Genomic DNA, 20,860 nt, shown 5'->3' on the forward strand with positions numbered 1-20,860 from the left:
GTAATGCAATTAAATATGATCACAAGAACATACAAAATATACATCATAAATGCTTATAAAAGTATTTCCCACAAATAATATTTAACGTGCATAAAATTGATGGTTCTAACATCATAAATGTCTAAATCATATAGAGTTATGGATACCTTTGAAGCCGCTGCTCCCCTGTGCAGACCACTGTAGAGCACAAATGACAGATCTGAATGTCTGAACAAAAAAAACAGCACCACGGGCCTTTAAAAATGGAACACAGTTCTTTAATGAATGAGCCTTGACAAAAAGACCCGACACGGGCCGTGTTTCGGTGAGTAGCACCTGCGTCAGGGGTCACAGTGATGATGTGGAAAACTTGGGGAATAACTCGAATATATTCCTCTACAATATATTATTCCTTACCCCACGTCTCATATAGTAAAAGCTACAAAGCACCAAGGCATTTTCACTTTCTGTATCCAAATGGATGAAAGTGAAAGTGCCTTGGTGCTTTGTAGCTTTTACTATATGAGACGTGGGGTAAGGAATAATATATTGTAGAGGAGTATATTCGAGTTATTCCCCAAGTTTTCCACGTCATCACTGTGACCCCTGACGCAGGTGCTAGTCACCGAAACACGGTCCGTGTCGGGTCTTTTTGTCAAGGCTCATTCATTAAAGAACTGTGTTCCATTTTTAAAGGCCCGTGGTGCTGTTTTTTTTGTTTGGACTTTAGTTTGTACTTCGTTCCCTCTCTTTTGTTATATCCAGGATCTGAATGTCTGAACATAAAGGGGTGAATACTATGTGCACTTGTTAAGTGTGGGTGCTACACAGTGTCCGAGCTGGTGTTTGTCTTTAGACTCCTGAAGCAGACTGGTCAAAACACTGCCCGTGTCGAGTCTAGTGTGATCTACAATAAAGAAATTTGTGGCACAATCAAATGTATATAGTGTGTTTTGTGTCACCTCAGCTGTTTTTTGTTGTCTAGCCACCAGGTATAGTACAGTAGTTCTGACTCTGGTCCTTGAACCACCTTCCCTGCCTTTTGAGTCTACGCCTTTTAGCCTATCACTATTGAATACACATGAGATATTTGTTTGATTGTGATACAGGGCCTTCCTGTGGTTGAGAGCAGGGTGATATTCTTAGGTGCTCTCATAAGAGTATTCTTCAGCCCTCCTTTCCCTGTGTTCTGCAAATGCTAGTTCCATAGTGTCCCTCTAGACTGATGGGTTATGCACAACACACCAGCAGATGGTGACTTGAGAACGGCATAACTTTCCAAGAACTGCATAACTATCTTGTTCAGTCCCCCAGGAGTCAGTATTTCTCAGTCTCCAGCAGAAGGTGGATGTGGTAAGCCTGTGTAGTCTGGTTTTTAGGTCTGGACCTGGGAGGTGTTCAAACAAAAAACAAGTTTAAAACTACACAAAACTTAATCAGGTTTTCTCCTTAAAAAAACAAATTATATATACACAAATTTTAAAAAGAACCCTTTCTAGGAAGTAACACCAGAGGGGGTGGGGGGCCGGTGGAGCTGGTAGGACCAACCCCACTGCCCCGCCCTTGGTATGCTACTGCCTCAGGGTTCTATGCTATCCCCTCTTCAATCTTTATCTCAGTCCCCTTGCTACCCTCATCGAATCCTCAGGTATTTCCAGTTATTTCTTTACTGATGGCATTTTACTTCTCTTCCCCACTGATCCATACTCTCCATCCATCACTCCTCTTCAGAACGGTCTCACTTAGATCACTAAATGACTTGCTGATCATAAAATTGTCCTAAACCCACAAAAAATGACATCCTGCTGGTTTTTTTTCTACGTCAGTTGCATTCCGTTCTAATCATAGGGCTCAATTTAAAGTAATATTACTTATCTGGGCTGCTGTCCTTACTATCTCGTAAAAAAAACCCTCCACAGAGTACTGAAGGTTTACTTGCGCAGGTCGGAAGAATTCAGGTCTTCCGACAGGTTATTTGTCCTCCTTGGGGGGCCCAAGAAGGGAGCAGCTGCTTCTAAGGCATCTATAGCTTGGTGGTTGAAGGATGCCATCTCTTCGGCTTACATATTCCATGGCTGTACGGTGCCGGTGGGGCTCAAGGCACATTCCACTAGGGGGATGGCGGCTTCCTGGGCAGAGAGTAGTTTTGTTCCACCGGTGGACATTTGTAGAGCGGCGGTGTGGTCCTCCCTGCATTCTTTTGTCAAACATTACAGAGTGGATGTACAGGCAAGGGAGGATGCCAGTTTTGGAGCTGCAGTCCTGTCCTCTGGGCTTCGCAGGTCCCACCCTTAGATGTGTTTACTGCTTTGGTACGTCCCAAGCGTCTTGAACAGTCTGGAGGATTGCTTAGGAAGGTGAAATTAGGCATTACCTGCTAATTTTCTTTCCTCTAGATCCTCCAGACCGTTCAAGAGCCCACCCAGTGTATCGGACAGTTCAGTATGATATTTTCTTTAGACTTCAGTTGCTGATATTTCTAGTAGCTTCTGTGATTTGGGTCCTGGAGTTTTAGTAAGGGCAGTTCGTGGTACCATTTGTGCCCATCTGCAGTTGAATTCTCCCGTCTTAAGGGGAGGAGATCTGAGTGTGGATTTAGTGGTTTTGTTTAGGTGGAGGTGTTTTGTTCTTCTGCTTTGTTACTGTTTTACTGGTTAGTAGAAGGTCTGCACAGGCTACTTGTATAAGAAGTTTTAGTGTTCTCAGTCTCCCTCTGCTGGTAGGAGTGCATAACCCAAGCGTCTTGAAAGGTCTGGAGGATCTAGAGGAAAGAAAATGAGCAGGTAAGGCCTAATTTCACCTTAAATACCATCACTTATATTCTAAGCCAATCAATTTCCTTATTGAGGCCGGGGGGAATTACCGTATTCCATGGGGAGATTAAGCGTTGCTCCTTTCTTAATAACATAAGGGAACGTTGCCCCCTCTCTCTGTTTTAATTTGATTCAGGACCACAAAACATAGTTCCTGCACTTTGTGGTGCTTCTGTTCCCAATGGGACACTGGCAGGCATATTTTCAAAGCACTTAGCCTTCCAAAGTTCCATAGGTGTCTATAGAATTTTGGAAGGCTAAGTTCTTTGAAAATATGCCTCTAAGGGGGCTTCCATGCGTCCAGTGCTCAAGTTACTAATATGTTGGGCTATCCGTACCTTAATTTTACAGGGATAAGCTAGGAAAAAAGTAGCCCCCAAAGTTTTTACTGCTCTCATATCCAAAAACCTTTTCCGTCTATCTTGAGTGGATCTAGTAACATCAGGAAATATCCATAACTTTTGGCCACAGAACTTTTGATGAGCATTCTTGAAGTACAACTTCAGAATAGCATTAAAATCTTGCTCAAATACAAATGAAACCAAATAGTGTAGCCCTATTTATTACTTCTGATAGCGAATCCTCTAAAATCAAAGAAATGTCTCTTAATTCATTGAGTTTCTCCTCTTCCTGGGCCTGTTCCATCTCTATATAATAAAAGGCACCTCCAACGTTCCATGAAGCCTCAAGCCGGAAACTTGAGGCGCCAGAGATATCCGGTTTGGCCAGGAATGTCTGGCCCACCCTCGTGTCATAACGTCATGACGTTGAGGGCGGCGCTATGACAATCGACCAAACGTCATCTCCTTCTGACCCTCGGCGGCCATTTCCCACCAAGCATCGGCGACACGCGATCTGACTCCCCTTGCCCCTCGGCAGCCATTTCCCAACTCAGCAGGACTCCCATCGCCCCGCACAAACTCGGAGACACGGAGGGAGCGACGCAGGCAGGCAGCCTTGAACGTCAGACAGACGCAGGGAGCCTGCCTGCCTGCCTGCCTTCCTGAACGTGCCAGGAAGGGAGCCAGCTTCAGTCGGAGAGAGCACCACGACCCTGAAAGGCACTGGAAGGGGGGGGGGGGCACTCGAACCTGAACCTGCGAGGAGGGAAGGGAGACGGGGGAGGGGGGAGGGGGAAAAATGCCGGCTGACGGAGGGACCACTATCCTGAAAGGCCAAGGGAGGGGGGGCCAACACCCTGAAGCTGGGATTCCCTCTCACACTCACATTCTCGCACAAACACTCCACACACACACTCTCACTCTGTCACACACACACTCGCACATTCACTCTCTCTCACATACTCTAACACACACTCTCAAACATACACACTACGATGCAGAAAAACGCCGCCAGACAGAGGGCCCACGATCCTGCAGGCCGGGGGGGGTGGGGGGCCACGACCCTGAAGGGGGCGAGAAGGATATGGGAAAAGGAAACACGGGGGGAGCGGGAAGGACGCCAACACACGAGGGGGGACCCCTGCGGCACACTCTTTCTCGAACACACACTCTCACACAGACAGTCTCACTCTCTCACACACTCGCACATTCACTCTGTCTCTCACACACTCACTCTCAAACATACACACTTCGATGAAAACCTTGCTAGCGCCCGTTTCATTGCTCTCAGAAATGGGCCTTTTTTACTAGTATCTTCATGAGACCCCCCTTGCTTCTTCTTCACAGGAAGGAAATATATCTTATTTATAGGAGGTATATTTTGAGAGGAAATCTTTAAATTTTCAATGAGGTATTTCTTAAACAATTCTAAAGGAAGGACTCCCAACAGGCCTTGGAAAATTTAGTATCCTCATATTCAAACGTCTGTTGTAATTTTCAAGTTGTTCTATTTTCTGATGTATAATCAAATTGTCTTTCATAACTGCTGACATGTTGTCCTTAATATTAGAAACATCAGTTTGAGATTTTTGTACCTGGTCATTAAAGTTCTGCTTTAATTTGTCCATTGACTTAGAGAGCTGTTCCACCATTAAAACAAGATTCGCTGTTTCCTGAGTTGACTTTGTAATCATAGAGTTCAATCTGTCAATTGCCTGCCAGAGGTTGAATGATAGGAAACAGAGAGTGGGGTTAAATGGGCAGTATTCACAATGGAGAAGGGTAGTTAGTGGGGTTCCTCAGGGGTCTGTGCTAGGACCGCTGCTTTTTAATATATTTATAAATGATTTAGAGATGGGAGTAACTAGCGAGGTAATTAAATTTGCTGATGACACAAAGTTATTCAAAGTTGTTAAATCGCGACAGGATTGTGAAAAATTACAAGAGGACCTTACGAGACTCGGAGACTGGGCGGCTAAATGGCAGATGACGTTTAATGTGAGCAAGTGCAAGATGATGCATGTGGGAAAAAAGAACCCGAATTATAGCTACGTCATGCAAGGTTCCACGTTAGGAGTTACGGACCAAGAAAGGGATCTGGGTGTCGTCATCGATAACACACTGAAACCTTCTGCTCAGTGTGCTGCTGCGGCTCGGAAAGCAAATAGAATGTTGGGTATTATTAGGAAAGGTATGGAAAACGGGTGTGAGGATGTTATAATGCCGTTGTATCACTCCATGGTGCGACCGCACCTTGAGTATTGTGTTCAATTCTGGTCGCCGCATCTCAAGAAAGGTATAGTAGAATTGGAAAGGTGCAGCGAAGGGCGACTAAAATGATAGCGGGGGTGGGACGACTTCCCTATGAAGAAAGACTAAGGAGGCTAGGGCTTTTCAGTTTGGAGAAGAGACGGCTGAGGGGGAGACATGATAGAGGTATATAAAATAATGAGTGGAGTGGAACAGGTGGATGTGAAGCGTCTGTTCACGCTTTCCAAAAATACTAGGACTAGGGGGCATGCGATGAAACTACAGTGTAGTAAATTTAAAACACATCTGAGAAAAGTTTTCTTCACCCAACGCGGTTAGCTTGGCAGAGTTTAAAAGGGGGTTAGACAGTTTCCTAAAGGACAAGTCCATAAACCGCTACTAAATGGACTTGGGAAAAATCCACAATTCCGGGAATAACATGTATAGAATGTTTGTACGTTTGGGAAGCTTGCCAGGTGCCCTTGGCCTGGATTGGCTGCTGTTGTGGACAGGATGCTGGGCTCGATGGACTCTTGGTCTTTTCCCAGTGTGGCATTACTTATGTACTTATGAGGGTATCTAGCGTAACCACCACGGGAGGGTTCAACAATCCCTTCCTGGCCAAGATCTCAGATACCGCCGCTGAGCACTCCGATGAAAAGCCATTACCACTTGTCCCAATCTGAGCGCCTTCCGCAGGTTTGGGGCCCGTCTTCTCTTCCCACGTCATGGTGGGGCATGGTGGTATTTCGGCTTCCGGAGGTGAAAGCGTTGGTTCATGTTCCTGAGGCGTTGAGGTTCCTCCCTCAGCGCTCAAAACAGAATCTCCTCTGGTATTAATCTGTGGGTGCTGGAGTGTGAAGCTATCAAGGGTTTGCTGCTTCGGGGAAGAAGTAAGGGCAGGTAATGGTAAAGCCCTTACTATCCCCTTTCTTTTAGTATGAGGCATAATAGGAAGGCCAGAAAACAAAACCGAAGAAACTTTAGCAAGCTATTCTGAGCAACCTCACTCCTCACAGCATGTTGGCACCATCGTGGCCACCCTCCCTTCGTGTCCCTCAGTTTTTATACCAATCTCTCATCGGTCCTTTTAGTGACTTGATCCTGGAGGCTTGCTTTCTTGTTTTGGAGTTTGTTTGGGTTTTTTTTTGTTTGTTTGCATTAGTACTAATGTCTCAGGGCCTGTTTAGTTGAGGGGCCTTGTGTGCTCTATTGGCCCACTCCAACCTTATAGCCAGTCCTTCCTATGGGCTTATTGCTCACCTGTAGAACAGCTCCGGTGATATTGTCCAACTTTTGAAACCATCATCTTTCTCTGGTGACTTGTGAAATCCTCTGAAAAGCAGATTACTACTTTAGTTTTTCCCCCCTAAATCCAATAGCCTATGAACTAGGTTGTTTGTCTATTCCTCTGTTTGGGACTGTTTTGTCTAACTTCTGCCTGATTTCTGCAGTATTTCCACAGAGGTCCCCAGCCATAATAGCAATTTTGTCCCGTATTTCTGCTACGTTTTTTTATTAAAGCCTTTTAAACTATCTGGAAGCTCACTGATAAAAATGTGATCTTCCCATCCAACTTGGGCACCACTCTCACATGCTTCATATCCGTCCGTCTGTCCCCCCTCCCCCCCCCCCCCCCCCAAATAAAACCCCACACAGATTTACCCAATGCCATGTGTTACCACCCTTTGTGGTAACCACCCAGAGTGGCAGCCCTGCTGATGAGCCTGAGAATCTCACTTTTGAATAAACCATCTTCACCTGTGTCCTAATACTGAACCACACATTTGGTGATCACTGGATGCCAGATGATCTCCCATTGCAACACCAAAATAACTTCCCCCTTTATATGCACTAAGTCCAGTGTTGCCGCCTCCTGTATGGCTTCCTTTTACTAGTGGCTGGGACAATTCTCCCTGTAGAAAATCCAGGATCCTCTACTTCTAGGTGATACTGCAACCAGGATGTCCCAGTCAGCATCTGGCAAATTGAAGTCACTTTACACAATTCATAATGCCACCCTTTCGTAACGATCCTGTGAATTTCTTCATCTATATTTTTCTGCCTGCGAGCCCTGCCATTGGGTTGACTTTAGTATCATTTATTTTAATATACAGCATCTGTCTTTCTACCCTGTACTTGCTGAATAGATTAGAGCCTGATATAACTGTATCCATGTACCATGTCTCTGACCAGCTATTAAAACCAAATCAACTTCTAGATCCAAAACTTGATTCCCCATGTTATAGGCGTTAGTATACCTAGCTTTCCAAATGTTGCCCTTTTTACCATTTCTGTTTGTGTTTCATGTTGTAGTTACATGGGGACTTTGTTTACCTGTTCTCATTAATTCTAGACTAAAGCCCTCTTTAGTGGGTTAGCCAGCCTTGTGTGCAATGGGGCTGAACCAGGACTAAACCAATCTGTTCTGAAAGAATGGAATAATCTGGCACGGCTGCTTAGTTCAAAAGCATTGCCAAGTATAAGGAACCTAAGGAGCAGAATGCTGACATATTTGGCAGTGATAACCCAGAGAACTATTGAGTTTGCCTCAACTTGCATCCTTACTAGTGTGTAAATGCTGTCTGTGCAGTTACATAGCTGGGCAGGATAATTCTGTGGTGGAGATTCATTGGCAGTGTAAAATCTCTGAAAAGGGGACTGAAAGGAGCACTTGCTCTTATTGTCTATCCTTTCTGCTTATCATTCATAATTGTTTTGTCTCCTTTAATAAAACTGCACCATAAATTCCTTATGCCTAAAATTGTTGTGTATTGATGGTGCAGGAATATAAGTTACCAACTGAATTTTTTTTTCTCTAATGTGATGTTTCACTCATAAACATTTGCTTTTCAGATCGAGATCCTGGAGAAAACAGCTACTATTTATGAGGAAGACAAGCGTGCCTTACAGCACGAATTGGAAAGTAGTAACCAGAAACTACATCGGCAGCTCTCAGATAAGCGCAGGCTGGAGACGAGACTGCAGGGCATGATGACAGAGACTTCCATGAAGTGGGAGAAGGAATGCGTAAGTGTCCTATAGCACGAGGCCTGCAGCGTCTGAGTACGCATGCACCGTACCAAGGTTCTTGCCAGTGAGCATAGATATTTAAAAGAAACCCTTGCCTGCTGTACAGATTCACTGCCTAAACACAGCCAGTGCCTGTGGGCTGCCTTAGCAGGCTATAAATAAAATAGATCCAGCCCTAGGACCAGGCTGTTGTGCTGGGAAACTGTCTTTGAACACTTGACCAGTGGAAGATAAAATGCAGCAGCAGTGAATGGGAATAGCTTTGGCAAGAGAGGAGACCAGTGATGCAGTGCCATAGCTGAGAATCCAGGTACAAAAGGGCAGACATTGACTTAATGATTCTCAGATTAGATTTGCTGCTTCAGTTTGGATGTCGGACATCTTGGGCAAGTTTATATAGTCTACTTGCTTGCCCACTGCTCAACTTTTAGAGTCTTTCACACTGCACCAGGCCCCAGTTTCATGCATGGATTCTTTCCCATTGTGTACCTGGAGAAAGACAACCCAAAGAGATTCTGAACTATGACTGGGCTTGGTTCTGAGACACTTATTAGCTCTCAGCTCATTCTTTTCGTGAGTGCAGTTTAAGCTGTGATAAGAGCTGCCTATTACAGAAGGGAGATACTTTGGCTAATCTTGATTATAAACTTACATTCTAAATTAGTGTGATATTTGTAATCCCTGATTCCACCCATTGAAATAGGTGCTCCTAGTCCCATAATGCATCAGGATGTAGTTTTCAGAAATCCAGAACTGGCCCAAAATTTCCCTCCTGGAACTGGGTACTTGGCAGCTTTGTGTTCTGTATATTCTCTAGCTTCCAGTGACCTAAGTCTAATCTATATTGCTAGACCTGTCCAGACAGGTGAGTTGTGTACCTCCCTACCAGCAGATAGTGGAGACAGAGAACACAGCTCTGCAATGATACAATCACCCTGTAAGAGACTGTGTTGCTAGCAGGAATGGATTCCCTGGGCTTAATTGATCTGCAGGTAAGTTGCTCCCCAGTCCCATCTCCAGGGCAGTGGCATGTGAACCTTTCTCCCCTGGTGGAGAAGATGTCATGTGGTGGTGAGGTTCCAGGGGCAGGGGGTCTGGAGGTGCTGTCGTTGGTTTGGTTGAGTGGGGACTGAAATCATTCTGGCCCCCTGTCACTAGTGGGGCTGAGGCTGGGAGGTCGTTGGCCTTGTTTCTACCACTCCCTGGTGTGTCTGTGTGTGTGAGCCTCTACCCCCACTCTCTTCTGCAGCCTAGGCAGTAGTAGCAGGTTGGGAGCTTGTGCAGGCAGCTGGGCTCTCCACAAGAGTGCTGTTAGAGGCAGCTGGCTCTGTCTGCAGTGGCTGCCTGGTTTCAGGATGTGTGGTAGTGTAAAGCTCAGGCTTGGCAGGGAGGACCAGTATTTTGAGCATGTTGGACGGTTCATGCAGCCACTGCTGTGGGTCCTGTAGCACAGATAAGAGCTGTGTTGCTGGAGTGTGGGTGTGTCCCTATTGTGATTGGACATGCAAAATTCGGGCCTGGCAGTTGCAGGAGATCTGGATATGAAGTCCACCTGTGGGAAGAGGTTCACACCCCCTGGGAGTGGATGAAGTCTGGAACCACAGCTGCTTAGAAAGGGCGGTGCATCTCTCCTCTAAAAGACAACCAAGACTAAATCCATGGCTGAAACCAAATATGTTCTGTCTTTCCCCCAGGCAGATGATGGTTCCCTCCAAGCTGCTGCCACCCCAAGGACCCCATTCTTTCTGCCCTGTGCCACTGCTGGTATAAAATGGCTGCTGAGACTGTCACAGGAGGTCCTGACAGCCATATTGAGATTAGCTCTGGTGCATGCAAGTGCCTTCTCCAGTTGCTCTTCTTGCATATGCCTGTGTCAATCTCAAAATGGCTGCCAGGACCTCCCATGGCAGTCTCAGCACTCATTTTAATCCAGAAGCAGCACAGGGCAGGAAAGAGAGGAGCCCCCGAAGAAGCCAATAAACCACCAAGGTTTAAGGTAGGCCCAGGTAGGGCCTACTTGTGGCTGGATCCCCAGGTCCCCCACTCCTTGTGCCAGGGAAGGCAGCTCTTGGGAAAGAGTTTCAGCTCTGGCTAGCCGCAGGGGCTTTTCTCCACAGCTCATGGTTATACACCAGGCTTTCTGCTGGAAATTGGTGCTGCCTAGTGTCTTCACATGAGGGAGCAGCCGTAGCGTGAATGACTTCGTAGGAGTGGTCCCCAAGCTCGAACCTCCATTGGGAGGTCCCTCATTCGTCAGAGGAACTCCTGTATCTGAACTCTGAGACCGAGTCTATTACTGAGCTAGATGACTGTCTCTCTCCAGCAGGGTCCCTGGATAAGAGCAAACTGTCCTAGGACAGGGAAGTATTCTCTATTCTGCTGCTGTTCCCTAAAGAGGGGCTGGCAGTCCTGATTTCTCATGTTTTGCAGATGCTGCAGATTTTGAAGCCAGCAGGTCAGGAGTTGGTGGATAGGGGTGTAAGAGCTCTATGTCTTAGCTTATGTGAGCACATGGCACTTGTTTGAAGATTTCTGTAATGGTCTTCAGAAGCCACCCAAAGCCTCCCCATTATATAAAAAGCATTGATCCATTATCTTGTCCAAACAAGAGTCTTCAGACCTCAGTCTCAAATACTAAGGCACTGGCTAGGTTCTACCCACTTCCAGTTCCAAAATGGAAGGACCTTTTTTCAGGTTCCTAAGGTGGACACCTTAGTGGCTGCAATCGCTCATAAGACTACTATCCCCATAGAAGGTGATATGGTTTTGAAGGATTCACAGAACTCTTGATTTGAAGCTCTTCTGAAGTAGTGCAATATAATAAGCACTTCTTCCCCACAAGATCCCATAAGAGTTCTATGCCATTTACAATTTAAAGATGTTGAGCAGTACCAGGAAATCTGTTTGAGTTGAAGTCTGAGCCCCTTTTTGGCAGATCCCACAAGGGGAATGCTGTGTTGAAGGCCTTCATAGCTTGATGAGAGAAGGGAGGATCTGGGCACATTCAACTAGGACACTGAATTCATCTTGGTCAGAAAGAAACCAGAAAAGTGAGAACCTATACCAAAAAGACCAGGAACACAAGGACAAATACACAAGTGGATGAGACAGGGATCAAAGTCGACACAGCTGTGTTTCATCAATAATGCCTGTTGTGAGGAGTCAAGAGATCCAAGAGTAATAAATACCCCTCAAGCCTATGTGATATTGCACACAGCAATCAAGAGTGAAGCAGCTGTTTGGCGTTTGTACTGGCAGCCTGGCCTGAGGAAATCTGCAAGATCACAGCCTGGTGGTTGTTGCATTCCTTTACTAAGCTTTATTGGATCAAAGTACGAAGAAAATAACAAGCTGGTTTTAGAGCTCAGGTCCTCAGGATAGTCTTGGCTTCCTCCTTCCCTGAAGTTTAGGTGAGCTTGGTTCCTTCCCACTTGTCTGAACTAGTCCAACAGGATGACGATGAAGGTGAAATGACCCGTTTCCTTCTCTTGAATCCTGCTCAGCTGTACAATCCCTTTGTTTTCCTATTCTTCTGTTGAAGGGAATATGGTGTTGAAGTGTTTGTGTTCTCCTGGCTGCTCTTTTCCTTCTTCCTGGTGGAAGTCTTAGAAACCAGGCTGCCTAAACAGACAGCCTTGTGCCTATTTTGTAGCACAGTTGTATTTCCATGGGTCACACTCTGGGTTTTTGAATTCTTAGCTTGAGAAGTTAACTGGCAGCCTATCTAGTGATGCAGCTCTCTCCACCATCTGCTGGCATCATTGCCTCCTTTTCCTTTTTGATTTAGTCTAGAGGATTCAAGAAAGGGAAATGAACAGATAAGACTAAACATCACCTTCTATTTTTCTGCTTTCCTCCTATGTAAACTGCTGCTGACTGACTTATATTAAGGGCCTCTTGGGGCTTGATAAGAACCTTTGGTGCTGTAAGAGGTGTTCTGATGCTGTAGTGCTTCCTACATAACTCCCCTCCTACACATCACCTTATGTCAGTTTTTCCTGTGTGCTAAGACCATTTTTACCACAGCCGATTTTCTATTTTTTCAGTTATGGTCATGCACTAATTCAAACTACCCTCAAATCTCCTCAAATACACTAAGTTTTAGAATATCCAGCATCATACATGGGAGTCCATTACTGTCATAGGTTCTTATTATATATATTTTATATAAAGAAAGAGGAAGAAAAAAGAATCGGCATCAAAAACTTCCTTCCCATGGAGAAAATCGACTGATTCCAAAAAAAACCCAAACCTCTGAATAGATCAAAGTGAATGAATGCACAAACCCTAATACTCAATTAACAAAATCCAAAAAATTCAATCCAAATGGACCAAAAAGCTGGAATTCAGCAAAAAAAGCTTACTGCAATAAATGTCTATTTAAAAAGCATCAGAGGAATAAAGCCAGCAAAAACTGCTGCACATTTTATATAAAGTTCACTTAGCTGAAAAAGCGTCCACATGCCCGTCAAAATAGCTCCAACCGAGCCTGCTTCCACTGGTAATTCAACAGTCCCCGCTGAATGCTAGTTCCACGTGGTTTACTGGTTTAGTAAAGTGAATGAGGCACAAAGGGGTAGCTTGTTCATTTGTGTATAGTTTGAGGTCATGCACTAATGTTGCCATTAAAAAAATGAGCACTTTCTGACACCTCTTTCATAGGTAGAAAGGGTCCATTTCTAATCCTGCACTAAGCAGCATGCAGTAATATAGGTGTATTAACTGATTAGTTCATGTGCTAGTGCTTATTGCAGCTTAGAAGAATGGCCCCTTAGAGAGTTAGAAATGTACCAGTGGGGATGGGAATTGATCTGATTTTGTGTTGTATGTGTTAAATGATTTTATTGTATATGTTAGGCTTTGTAGCCACTTTGTGCACTCATGGAGCAAAAAGGTGGATATGTTTAAAATTAAATCAACCAAAAAAAAAAAAGCCTGACAAATTAGCATTGGGCACCTGAGCAAAGTGCCAGCTCCAACTTTAATTGTTTTTGGACATTTTTTTGTCCACTGAAAATAACCAAACAAAAGTTCAAAGTGGATTACAATAATAAAATACAGTGCAATAAAAATTATGAAAAAAATACAATCAAGATAAAATAAGTACAATGCAACCAGTAAATCATAAAAAGTAGCAAATAAGTTTGAAAGAGATCTGTATGATTCATAATTATTTCTGAAATAACTAGGTCTTTAATGCCTGATCAAAGGATATATATGCTGAAGCTGGAGTCAATCAGGCAACTTGTTCCAAAGGCATGTGGCTTGTCATAATATGATCATTTATTTGGTTTACATATTGCCATTCTTTAGGGATACAAGGCAGTTTATTGGACTGGAGGAGTAGCCTAGTGGTTAACGCAGCGGACTTTAATCCCGGGGAACTGGGCTCAATTCCCACCGCAGCGCCTTGTGACCCTGGGCAAGTCGCTTAACCCTCCATTGTCCCAGGTACAAATAAGTACCTGTATATAATATGTAAACCGCTTTGAAAGTAGTTGGAAAAACTACAGAAAGGTGGTATATTAAGTCCCATTCCCTTTCCCCTCTTCTAAGAAAATAACAATAGAAATATGTTTATCCTGAAGAACAAGGATTACATAGCTGGCAAGCACTCCTCCTGATTGAGCTGCTTTTAAAATTAAATGCACTTTACTCTTGTTACCCCCTTCCCCTTGTGCCTTGCAGGAGCGTCGTGTGGCAGCAAAGCAGTTGGAAATGCAGAACAAGCTCTGGGTCAAAGATGAGAAGCTAAAGCAGCTGAAAGCCATTGTCACAGAAACGAAGAATGAAAAGCCAGAGCGGCCAGCACGAGAGAGAGATCGGGAAAGGGAGCCAAAGGTCGTCGTGCGATCAACATCTCCCACCCCAGTACCTGTATGTTATGCTCCATCTGTGCATGAGTCATGGCTAGTGGGAAAAGGCTTAGGAAGCACCCTTACAGCAGTGTAGGTGGGAATGCCAAGCCTAATTGTAGGAGAATTCTGTTAGTTTTGTTGCTCATGCATTCCTTTGTAACCATCTGATCTGTTTGAGATTCACCTTCTCATTCAGGCTGACTAGTTTATACAGAAAATTCTACTGTTTTGGAACCTCCTGATCTTACAGGGAGCCCCTCTTAGTAGCAAAACCTTTGAGTTGTCTGCAGTGGCAGCTTTTTGGGAGAAGCCACTGTCTGTTTTCTGGCTTACTTTCACTATAGTTGTTGCATGTGTGTTCATTAACCTTTCTCCAATTTCTTTAGTTCTTCGATAACTGTGTTCCTCAGCTCCCTAGCAGCCAGCCTCTGACCCAGCCACAGCCTCACAGGCGTTCCAACTCGTGTAGCAGTATATCCGTGGCTTCCTGCATCTCGGAATGGGAGCAGAAAACACCTCGTACCAGTAGACAGCAGGAATCTGAGCCTGTTAGAACTTATAATGCACAGGAGAGAAGGCGAGGGATGTGCTGGACCGGTGCCAGCGAGGTACCCACCTATATGAAAGGGGTAGACATAGAAGAGGATCCCAGTTCTAGGGTTAGTGTTACTTTCAGCAGATTAATAACCAACAGCAATGAGTGCTTTAATGCACAGCATCATGCAGTTCATGAAAAAGCCTAAGAACACTGATGGAAAATGGAGCAATCTGATTAATTAATAGTGAGCATTAAAATGCAGGCTGTGTGAGTAAATTTTTAGGGGGCCCATTAGTTTGCACTCCAGCCAATTCCCAGTACACCTGACATGCAATGTGTCAAAAGTGTGTGTCCTATGCTGCATGTCTCATACTATGTTAATCCTTTAATAAAAATCTATTCTCAGTAAGACTTAGGAAATCTAAAATCTGCCAACAAAAGGCATTTACAACTTTAAATAATGGAACTGCCATCCTGTGTCTTCTGAATTTTCTCAAAGTATTGTGAGATAAACTCAACCATTCCTTATGAGCCCTCCAAGACCAGTCCAGACAGACGTGTGAGTTATGCATGTCTACCAGCAGGTGGAGACTGAGAACTGTATAAGAATGCTATGCAGCCCCTCTTAGCCAGTATTTCTCAGTCTCCCAGTAGATGGTAGATGTGCAGTCTGAGTCAGTCTGGCAGGCCCTGGGGGTGGGGGGGCTCTTTGGGGTTTTACCTTCCTTATTTTCTCTCTGCCCCTTATTTTTGTTCCTATTGGGGGTGGGGGGAGAGAAATTCAATCTTACCTGCATAAGTGTTGCCATACTGGAACAGACCGAAGGTCCTTCAAGCCCAGTATCCTGTTTCCAACAGTGGCCAATCCAGGTCACAAGTACCTGGCAAGATCCCAAAACAGTACAATATATTTTATGCTGTTTATCCTAGAAATAAGCAGTGGATTTTCCCAAGTCCATTTTAATAATGGCTTATGGACTTTTCTTTTAGACAGCTATCCAACCCTTTTTTAAACCCCACTAAGCCAACTGCTTTTACCACATTCTTTGGCAACGAATCCAGAGTTTAATTACACATTGAGTGAATAAATATTTTCTCCAATTTGTTTTAAATTTACTACTTTGTAGCTTCATTGCATGCCCCCTAGTCCTAGTATTTTTGGAAAGTGTAAACAAGTGATTCATGTCTACCCGTTCCACTCCACTCATTATTTTATTATCCTTTATCATATCTTCCCCAAGCCAAAGAGCCCAATCCATTTCAGCCTTTCCTCATAGGGAAGTATCCCATCCCCTTTTAAAATTTTCATTGTCCTTCTCTGTACATTCCCCCCCACCCCCCTGTTTATTTGTAATTTTCCTTAGCATCCCTCTGGACCGGCCCAGGATTGGACTGATGGGTTGTGCTTGCCTTTCAGCAGGTGGAGACTGAGAAAAAACTCTGACTCTAGAGAGTCAATAAGAGCCCTGGTCACGTGACCCTAGCCTCAGTATTTTCTCACTCCCAGCAGGTAGGAAGTGAGCCCATTAGTCTCTCTTTCTTAGTTTACAGCCTTTTTCTTCTGTTTTCATTTTTCTGTGCCACAGGAATTCTTTGAGGCTTGTTAGAAAATTTCAGATTTATTAGCTTTCAGCCTCAGGAGTTCTTCACTCGGGTGTCCTGGGTCCCTCCCCCTCTTCCTCCCCACCTCCCTTCTATTAATTAAATTTCTAAGGGAAGGGTTCCCCTTTTGACTAGCAAAGGGGTATTATCTTTGGGAGAGGCAGCCAGGATAAAAAAATAAATAAAGAGACGCAGTGCTTCCCCATTACTCTAAGGAGCAGTCGCTCTGTTTAGTGTTCTGGGTGTCTGTGTTGTGTAGCTGCTCAGCTGGTTAAAAAGAAAAAGGGAAAGGTTTCTTCTTCTTGCTCTTACCTTCCGTTTTCGTGGGTGTATTTTTTTTATTAGCGCTATTTGGGTCGACAGAGCGGGGCCTTGTTTTTAAAAGAAAAAGAAGATTTAGGCGTGAACCGCCATGTCTGAGAAGCTCAAGCGATGTGCTGTCTGCCAGCGTCAGGGGGTTTCCTCTTCAGGCGCTTGTAAGTTCTGTACAGCGCTGGTGGGAGCATCAGGCCCTGCTCTCCCTTCGTCTTCGGGAGCTCAGTGGTCGGTTCAGGGTTCCTCACTGTCACGGTTGGCTCCAGTAGTTACGGAGGAGTCAGGCGCGCCTCTGGAGGCCACTCCAGTAAATCTGCTGCGGACAGTGGCCATTTTGATTCCCGCTCCGTCGTCGCCGTCGCATGCACAGACTACAGCTCTAACTGTCACAAATTCTGATACTTTTAGTTCAGGAGCTCTGGTACAAACTGGGCCCACTCAGGCAGGGGGTTTTCCTCCTGAGTTTGTGCTCCAGATGTACCAGGCCTTTTTGATGCAGAAAGGCGATTTAGGAGCTGGAACAGGGGATTCTGTCAGATCTGCTCCTCCACCTCCTAAGAAATCTAGGGAAGGTGATTTGCACGGAGATTTTTGGTCCGATCACGATCAGGAGATGCCCTTTTTGGAAGAGGAGGAAGATCTGGCGGAAATATCTGGGATGATCCCTCTTCTACAGATCCTGAGACTGGATCTTTCGCCCAAGGGGAAGATCCTTCGGTGGCTAGAATTTTCCATAAGGATGACTTGCAGGAGCTCATTTCTATGGTCTCCTCTACTTTGAAACTGGCGGGAGATCATCAAAGTTCAAATCTCCGTAAGGTCGACTTCTTAATTAAGGGTTCTAGATCCGCTGCCAAAACTTTTCCCATGCATCAGGACATTTGGGATGTTATTAAGGTGCAGTGGGAGGTCCCAAATGCGGCTTTTCGCCCAACCAGATCTATGACTCGTCTTTATCCAGTTCCGGAAGCAGATAGAGCTTTGCTTAGAGTTCCAGTGGTTGATGCGGTGGTGTCGGCGGTTACTAAGCGTAACACGGTTCCCGTCGATGGAGGAACGGCTCTTCGTGATGTTCAGGATAGAAGACTGGATTCTCTGCTCAAGAATAGTTTTGATGTTTCATCTTTGGCAGTACAAGCCGCCATTTGTGGTTCCTTAGTGGCTAGAGCCTGTTTTCGGTAGGCGGAGAGAGTCCTGGACAGGGGTTCGGATGATCATCAAGCTATCGATGTAGAGGTCTCTAAGATTGAGATGGGTGCAGCCTTTGTTTAAGCACATTTTCATGAGTGCTTCTGGCTGCTGGAATTCCTCGTGGCACAGGGTGTAGTATTCTCTTCTTCTTTCTGCTTTGTTATTCAAATACTGAGGCTAGGGTCACATGACCAGGGCTCTTATTGGCTCTCTAGAGTCAGAGTTTTTTTCTCAGTCTCCACCTGCTGGAAGGCGAGCACAACCCATCAGTCCAATCCTGGGCCGGTCCGGAGGGATTAAAGGAAAGCAAATTAGCAGGTAAGGACTCATTTCTCCTTATTGAAATATCTGCACTTGAATAATACATTCCCCTGCCTGTCTCAGTAGAATCATAACAGCTGTTAACTCTAGTAGCGCTATAGAAATGATAAGTAGTAGTAGTGATCCTTTAAAAATGTATGAAAATGGGTTTGGATAAATTTAGAACATGCTGAGCTATCTATGCAGATACTTATATAAGTGTGTTTATTTTGAAATAATAGTTGCTTCCAGATTATTGGTACATGTAGGTCCCTGCACAACGAAGTTTTAGTCCGTCCTATAGGAAAATAATCAGCTGAGCAGCCACATTTTGGATTCAGTCGCAACCTCTTTTCTTTGAGCAACAAGTATACACCACATTATCAGGGCCGGTCTTAGGGCGAGGCGGCCGCATAGGGCCCCGCGCTCAAGGGGGCCCTGCGCGACGCGCCTGGGGTCGCCCTGCCCGCCGCCCCCCCCCCCCCCCCCGACGATCGATCGCTGTTCCATAAAAAATTTGAGAAGCGCCGAGTAGCAGGCAGCGCCTCGCGTCTGCCTTGCTAGTAAAAAATCTCCTGCACGTCGTCGGGCGGGCCTTTCCGCATTAAGTCCCGCCCTCCTCTGAGGTAATAGGCTCTTCCTGCATTAAGTCCCACCCTTCTCTGAGGTAATAGCCTATTACCTCAGAGGAGGGCGGGACTTAATGCGGGAAGGCCGGCCCGACGACGTGCAGGAGATTTTTACTAGCAAGGCAGATGCGAGGCGCTGCCTGCTACTCGGCGCTTCTCAAATTTTTTTTAAAAGTTGGTGGGTGCAGCAGGAGTTGGTAGGTGGGTCGGGTCGGGGGGGGGGACTCAGATGGGAGAAGGGTGTGGGATGGGGGTTCTCAGTTGGGGGGAGGGGGTAAGGGGGACAGATGGGAGAAGGGTGTGGGATGGGGGTTCTCAGTTGGGGGGGAGGGGGTAAGGGGGACTCAGATGGGGGGAGGGGTAAGGGGGACTCAGATGGGAGAAGGTTGCAGGGTGGGGGTTCTCAGATGGGGGGAGGGGGTAAGGGGGACTCAGATGGGAGAAGGGTGTGGGATGGGGGTTCTCAGATGGGAGAAGGGGGCTGGAACTGGGGTTTGAGAAGGGGCCATATGGGAAATGGGGACCATGCATGGGGCTGGTGGGAAAATAGGGCATGCGTGGGTCAGGTGGGAGAATGGTTCTGGGGCTGAAAAGGGGGGCTCTAATACAAGGCATGTGGATGAAGGGGGCTGGAACTGGGGGCTGAAAAGGAGGGTAGGTGGGATAAGGGGGCTAGTACTGGGACTGGAGGCTGAAAAGGGGCAGGGGCTGAAACTGTGGGTACTGGGGGCTGAAAAGGAGATAGGGAGAAGTGGCTGGGGCTGAAGCTTGGGACTGGTGAGAGAAAAGGGCTGGGGACTGGGGTTGAAACTGGGGGCTGAAAAGGGGACAGGGAGGAGTGGCTGGGGGCTGAAGCTCGGGACTGGTGGGAGAAAAGGGCTGGGGCTGAAACGGGGGACTGGTGGGATAGTGGGGCTGGAACTGGGGGCTGAAAAAAAGGGGCAGAGAGAGGGGCAGATCCTGGATGGAAGGGGGAGCGAGAGGGAGGGCAGACCCGGATGGATGGGAGAGGGAGGGCAAATGGTGGATTGAAGGGGCAGAGAGAAAGGGCAGACAGTGGATGGAAGGGATAGAAAGGGCAGACAGTGAATGGAAGGGGCAGAAATAGAGGGCAGATGTGCACAAAAGGGGCAGGGAGAGAGGGCAGACATTGGATGGAGGGGACAACAGAGAGGGCAGACACTGGATGGCAGAGAGAGAGCGAAGACAGATGCTGGATGGAAGGAAGACAGTGAAAAGAAGATGAAAGCAGAAACCAGAGACGACAAACTGTAAATAAAATATATATTTTTATTTTTTTGCTTTAGGATATAGTATTGTAGCTGTGTTAATAAATGTTTATAATAGAACATGTAAATAAGGTAATCTTTTTATTGGACTAATTTTAATACATTTTGACAAACTTTCGGAGAACAAAGCCCCCTTCCTCAGGTCAGGATAGGATACTGTAACAGCTCTTTCCATATCATCAAGCTGATCAATCCATAGACTGGTGGGTTGTGTCCATCTACCAGCAGGTGGAGATAGAGAGCAAACTTTTGCCTCCCTATATGTGGTCATGTGCTGCCGGAAACTCCTCAGTATGTTCTCTATCTCAGCAGGTGGTGGTCACACACAGCAGCAGCTCTGGCTAGGCCTCCAAGCCTAATCCTTAGGTTTTGTTGAGGCCTGGGGTTGAGGGCTCTTTTGAGCAAGTGCAAACCTGGTGGTGCCAGGTCCCTCCTTTTCTCCCCCCTCCCGCTGGCTCCGTTTAAAAAAAAAAAAAAAAAAATTTTAAACGTCTTTAAAGGCGTTTAATTCGACGTTTCTTTAAACGTTCATTGCAGCTACTCACTGGGACACCAGTTCGTTACAGCTCGGAGCGGCAAGCAGGTAATTTTACCTTTTTATAGCGGGCAGGGGGTTCCCCGATTCTTCTCCTCGTGGCATATGGCGTCGGAGGGCGAGGGCGCAAAGGGTCGCTCCCCGGATCGCTGGAGCGCTTCTAGAGGGGATGCGGGGGTTTTACAAC

At 45.9% G+C, this 20,860-nt stretch overlaps 1 protein-coding gene across 1 annotated transcript in view; it reads left to right on the forward strand.

Moving 5' to 3' along the window:
• KIF23 (kinesin family member 23) overlaps positions 1 to 20,860 on the forward strand; it is a 92,385-nt gene that overhangs the window by 20,669 nt on the left and 50,856 nt on the right. The window contains exons 3-5 of the mRNA XM_030192861.1: positions 8,240 to 8,413; positions 14,105 to 14,293; positions 14,661 to 14,933. Coding sequence (XP_030048721.1) covers positions 8,240 to 8,413; positions 14,105 to 14,293; positions 14,661 to 14,933 — 636 coding nt within the window. The remainder of the gene's footprint in view (positions 1 to 8,239; positions 8,414 to 14,104; positions 14,294 to 14,660; positions 14,934 to 20,860) is intronic.

The sequence above is a fragment of the Microcaecilia unicolor genome, chromosome 1, assembly GCF_901765095.1.
Source record: "Microcaecilia unicolor chromosome 1, aMicUni1.1, whole genome shotgun sequence".
Taxonomy (NCBI): Eukaryota; Metazoa; Chordata; class Amphibia; order Gymnophiona; family Siphonopidae; genus Microcaecilia; species Microcaecilia unicolor.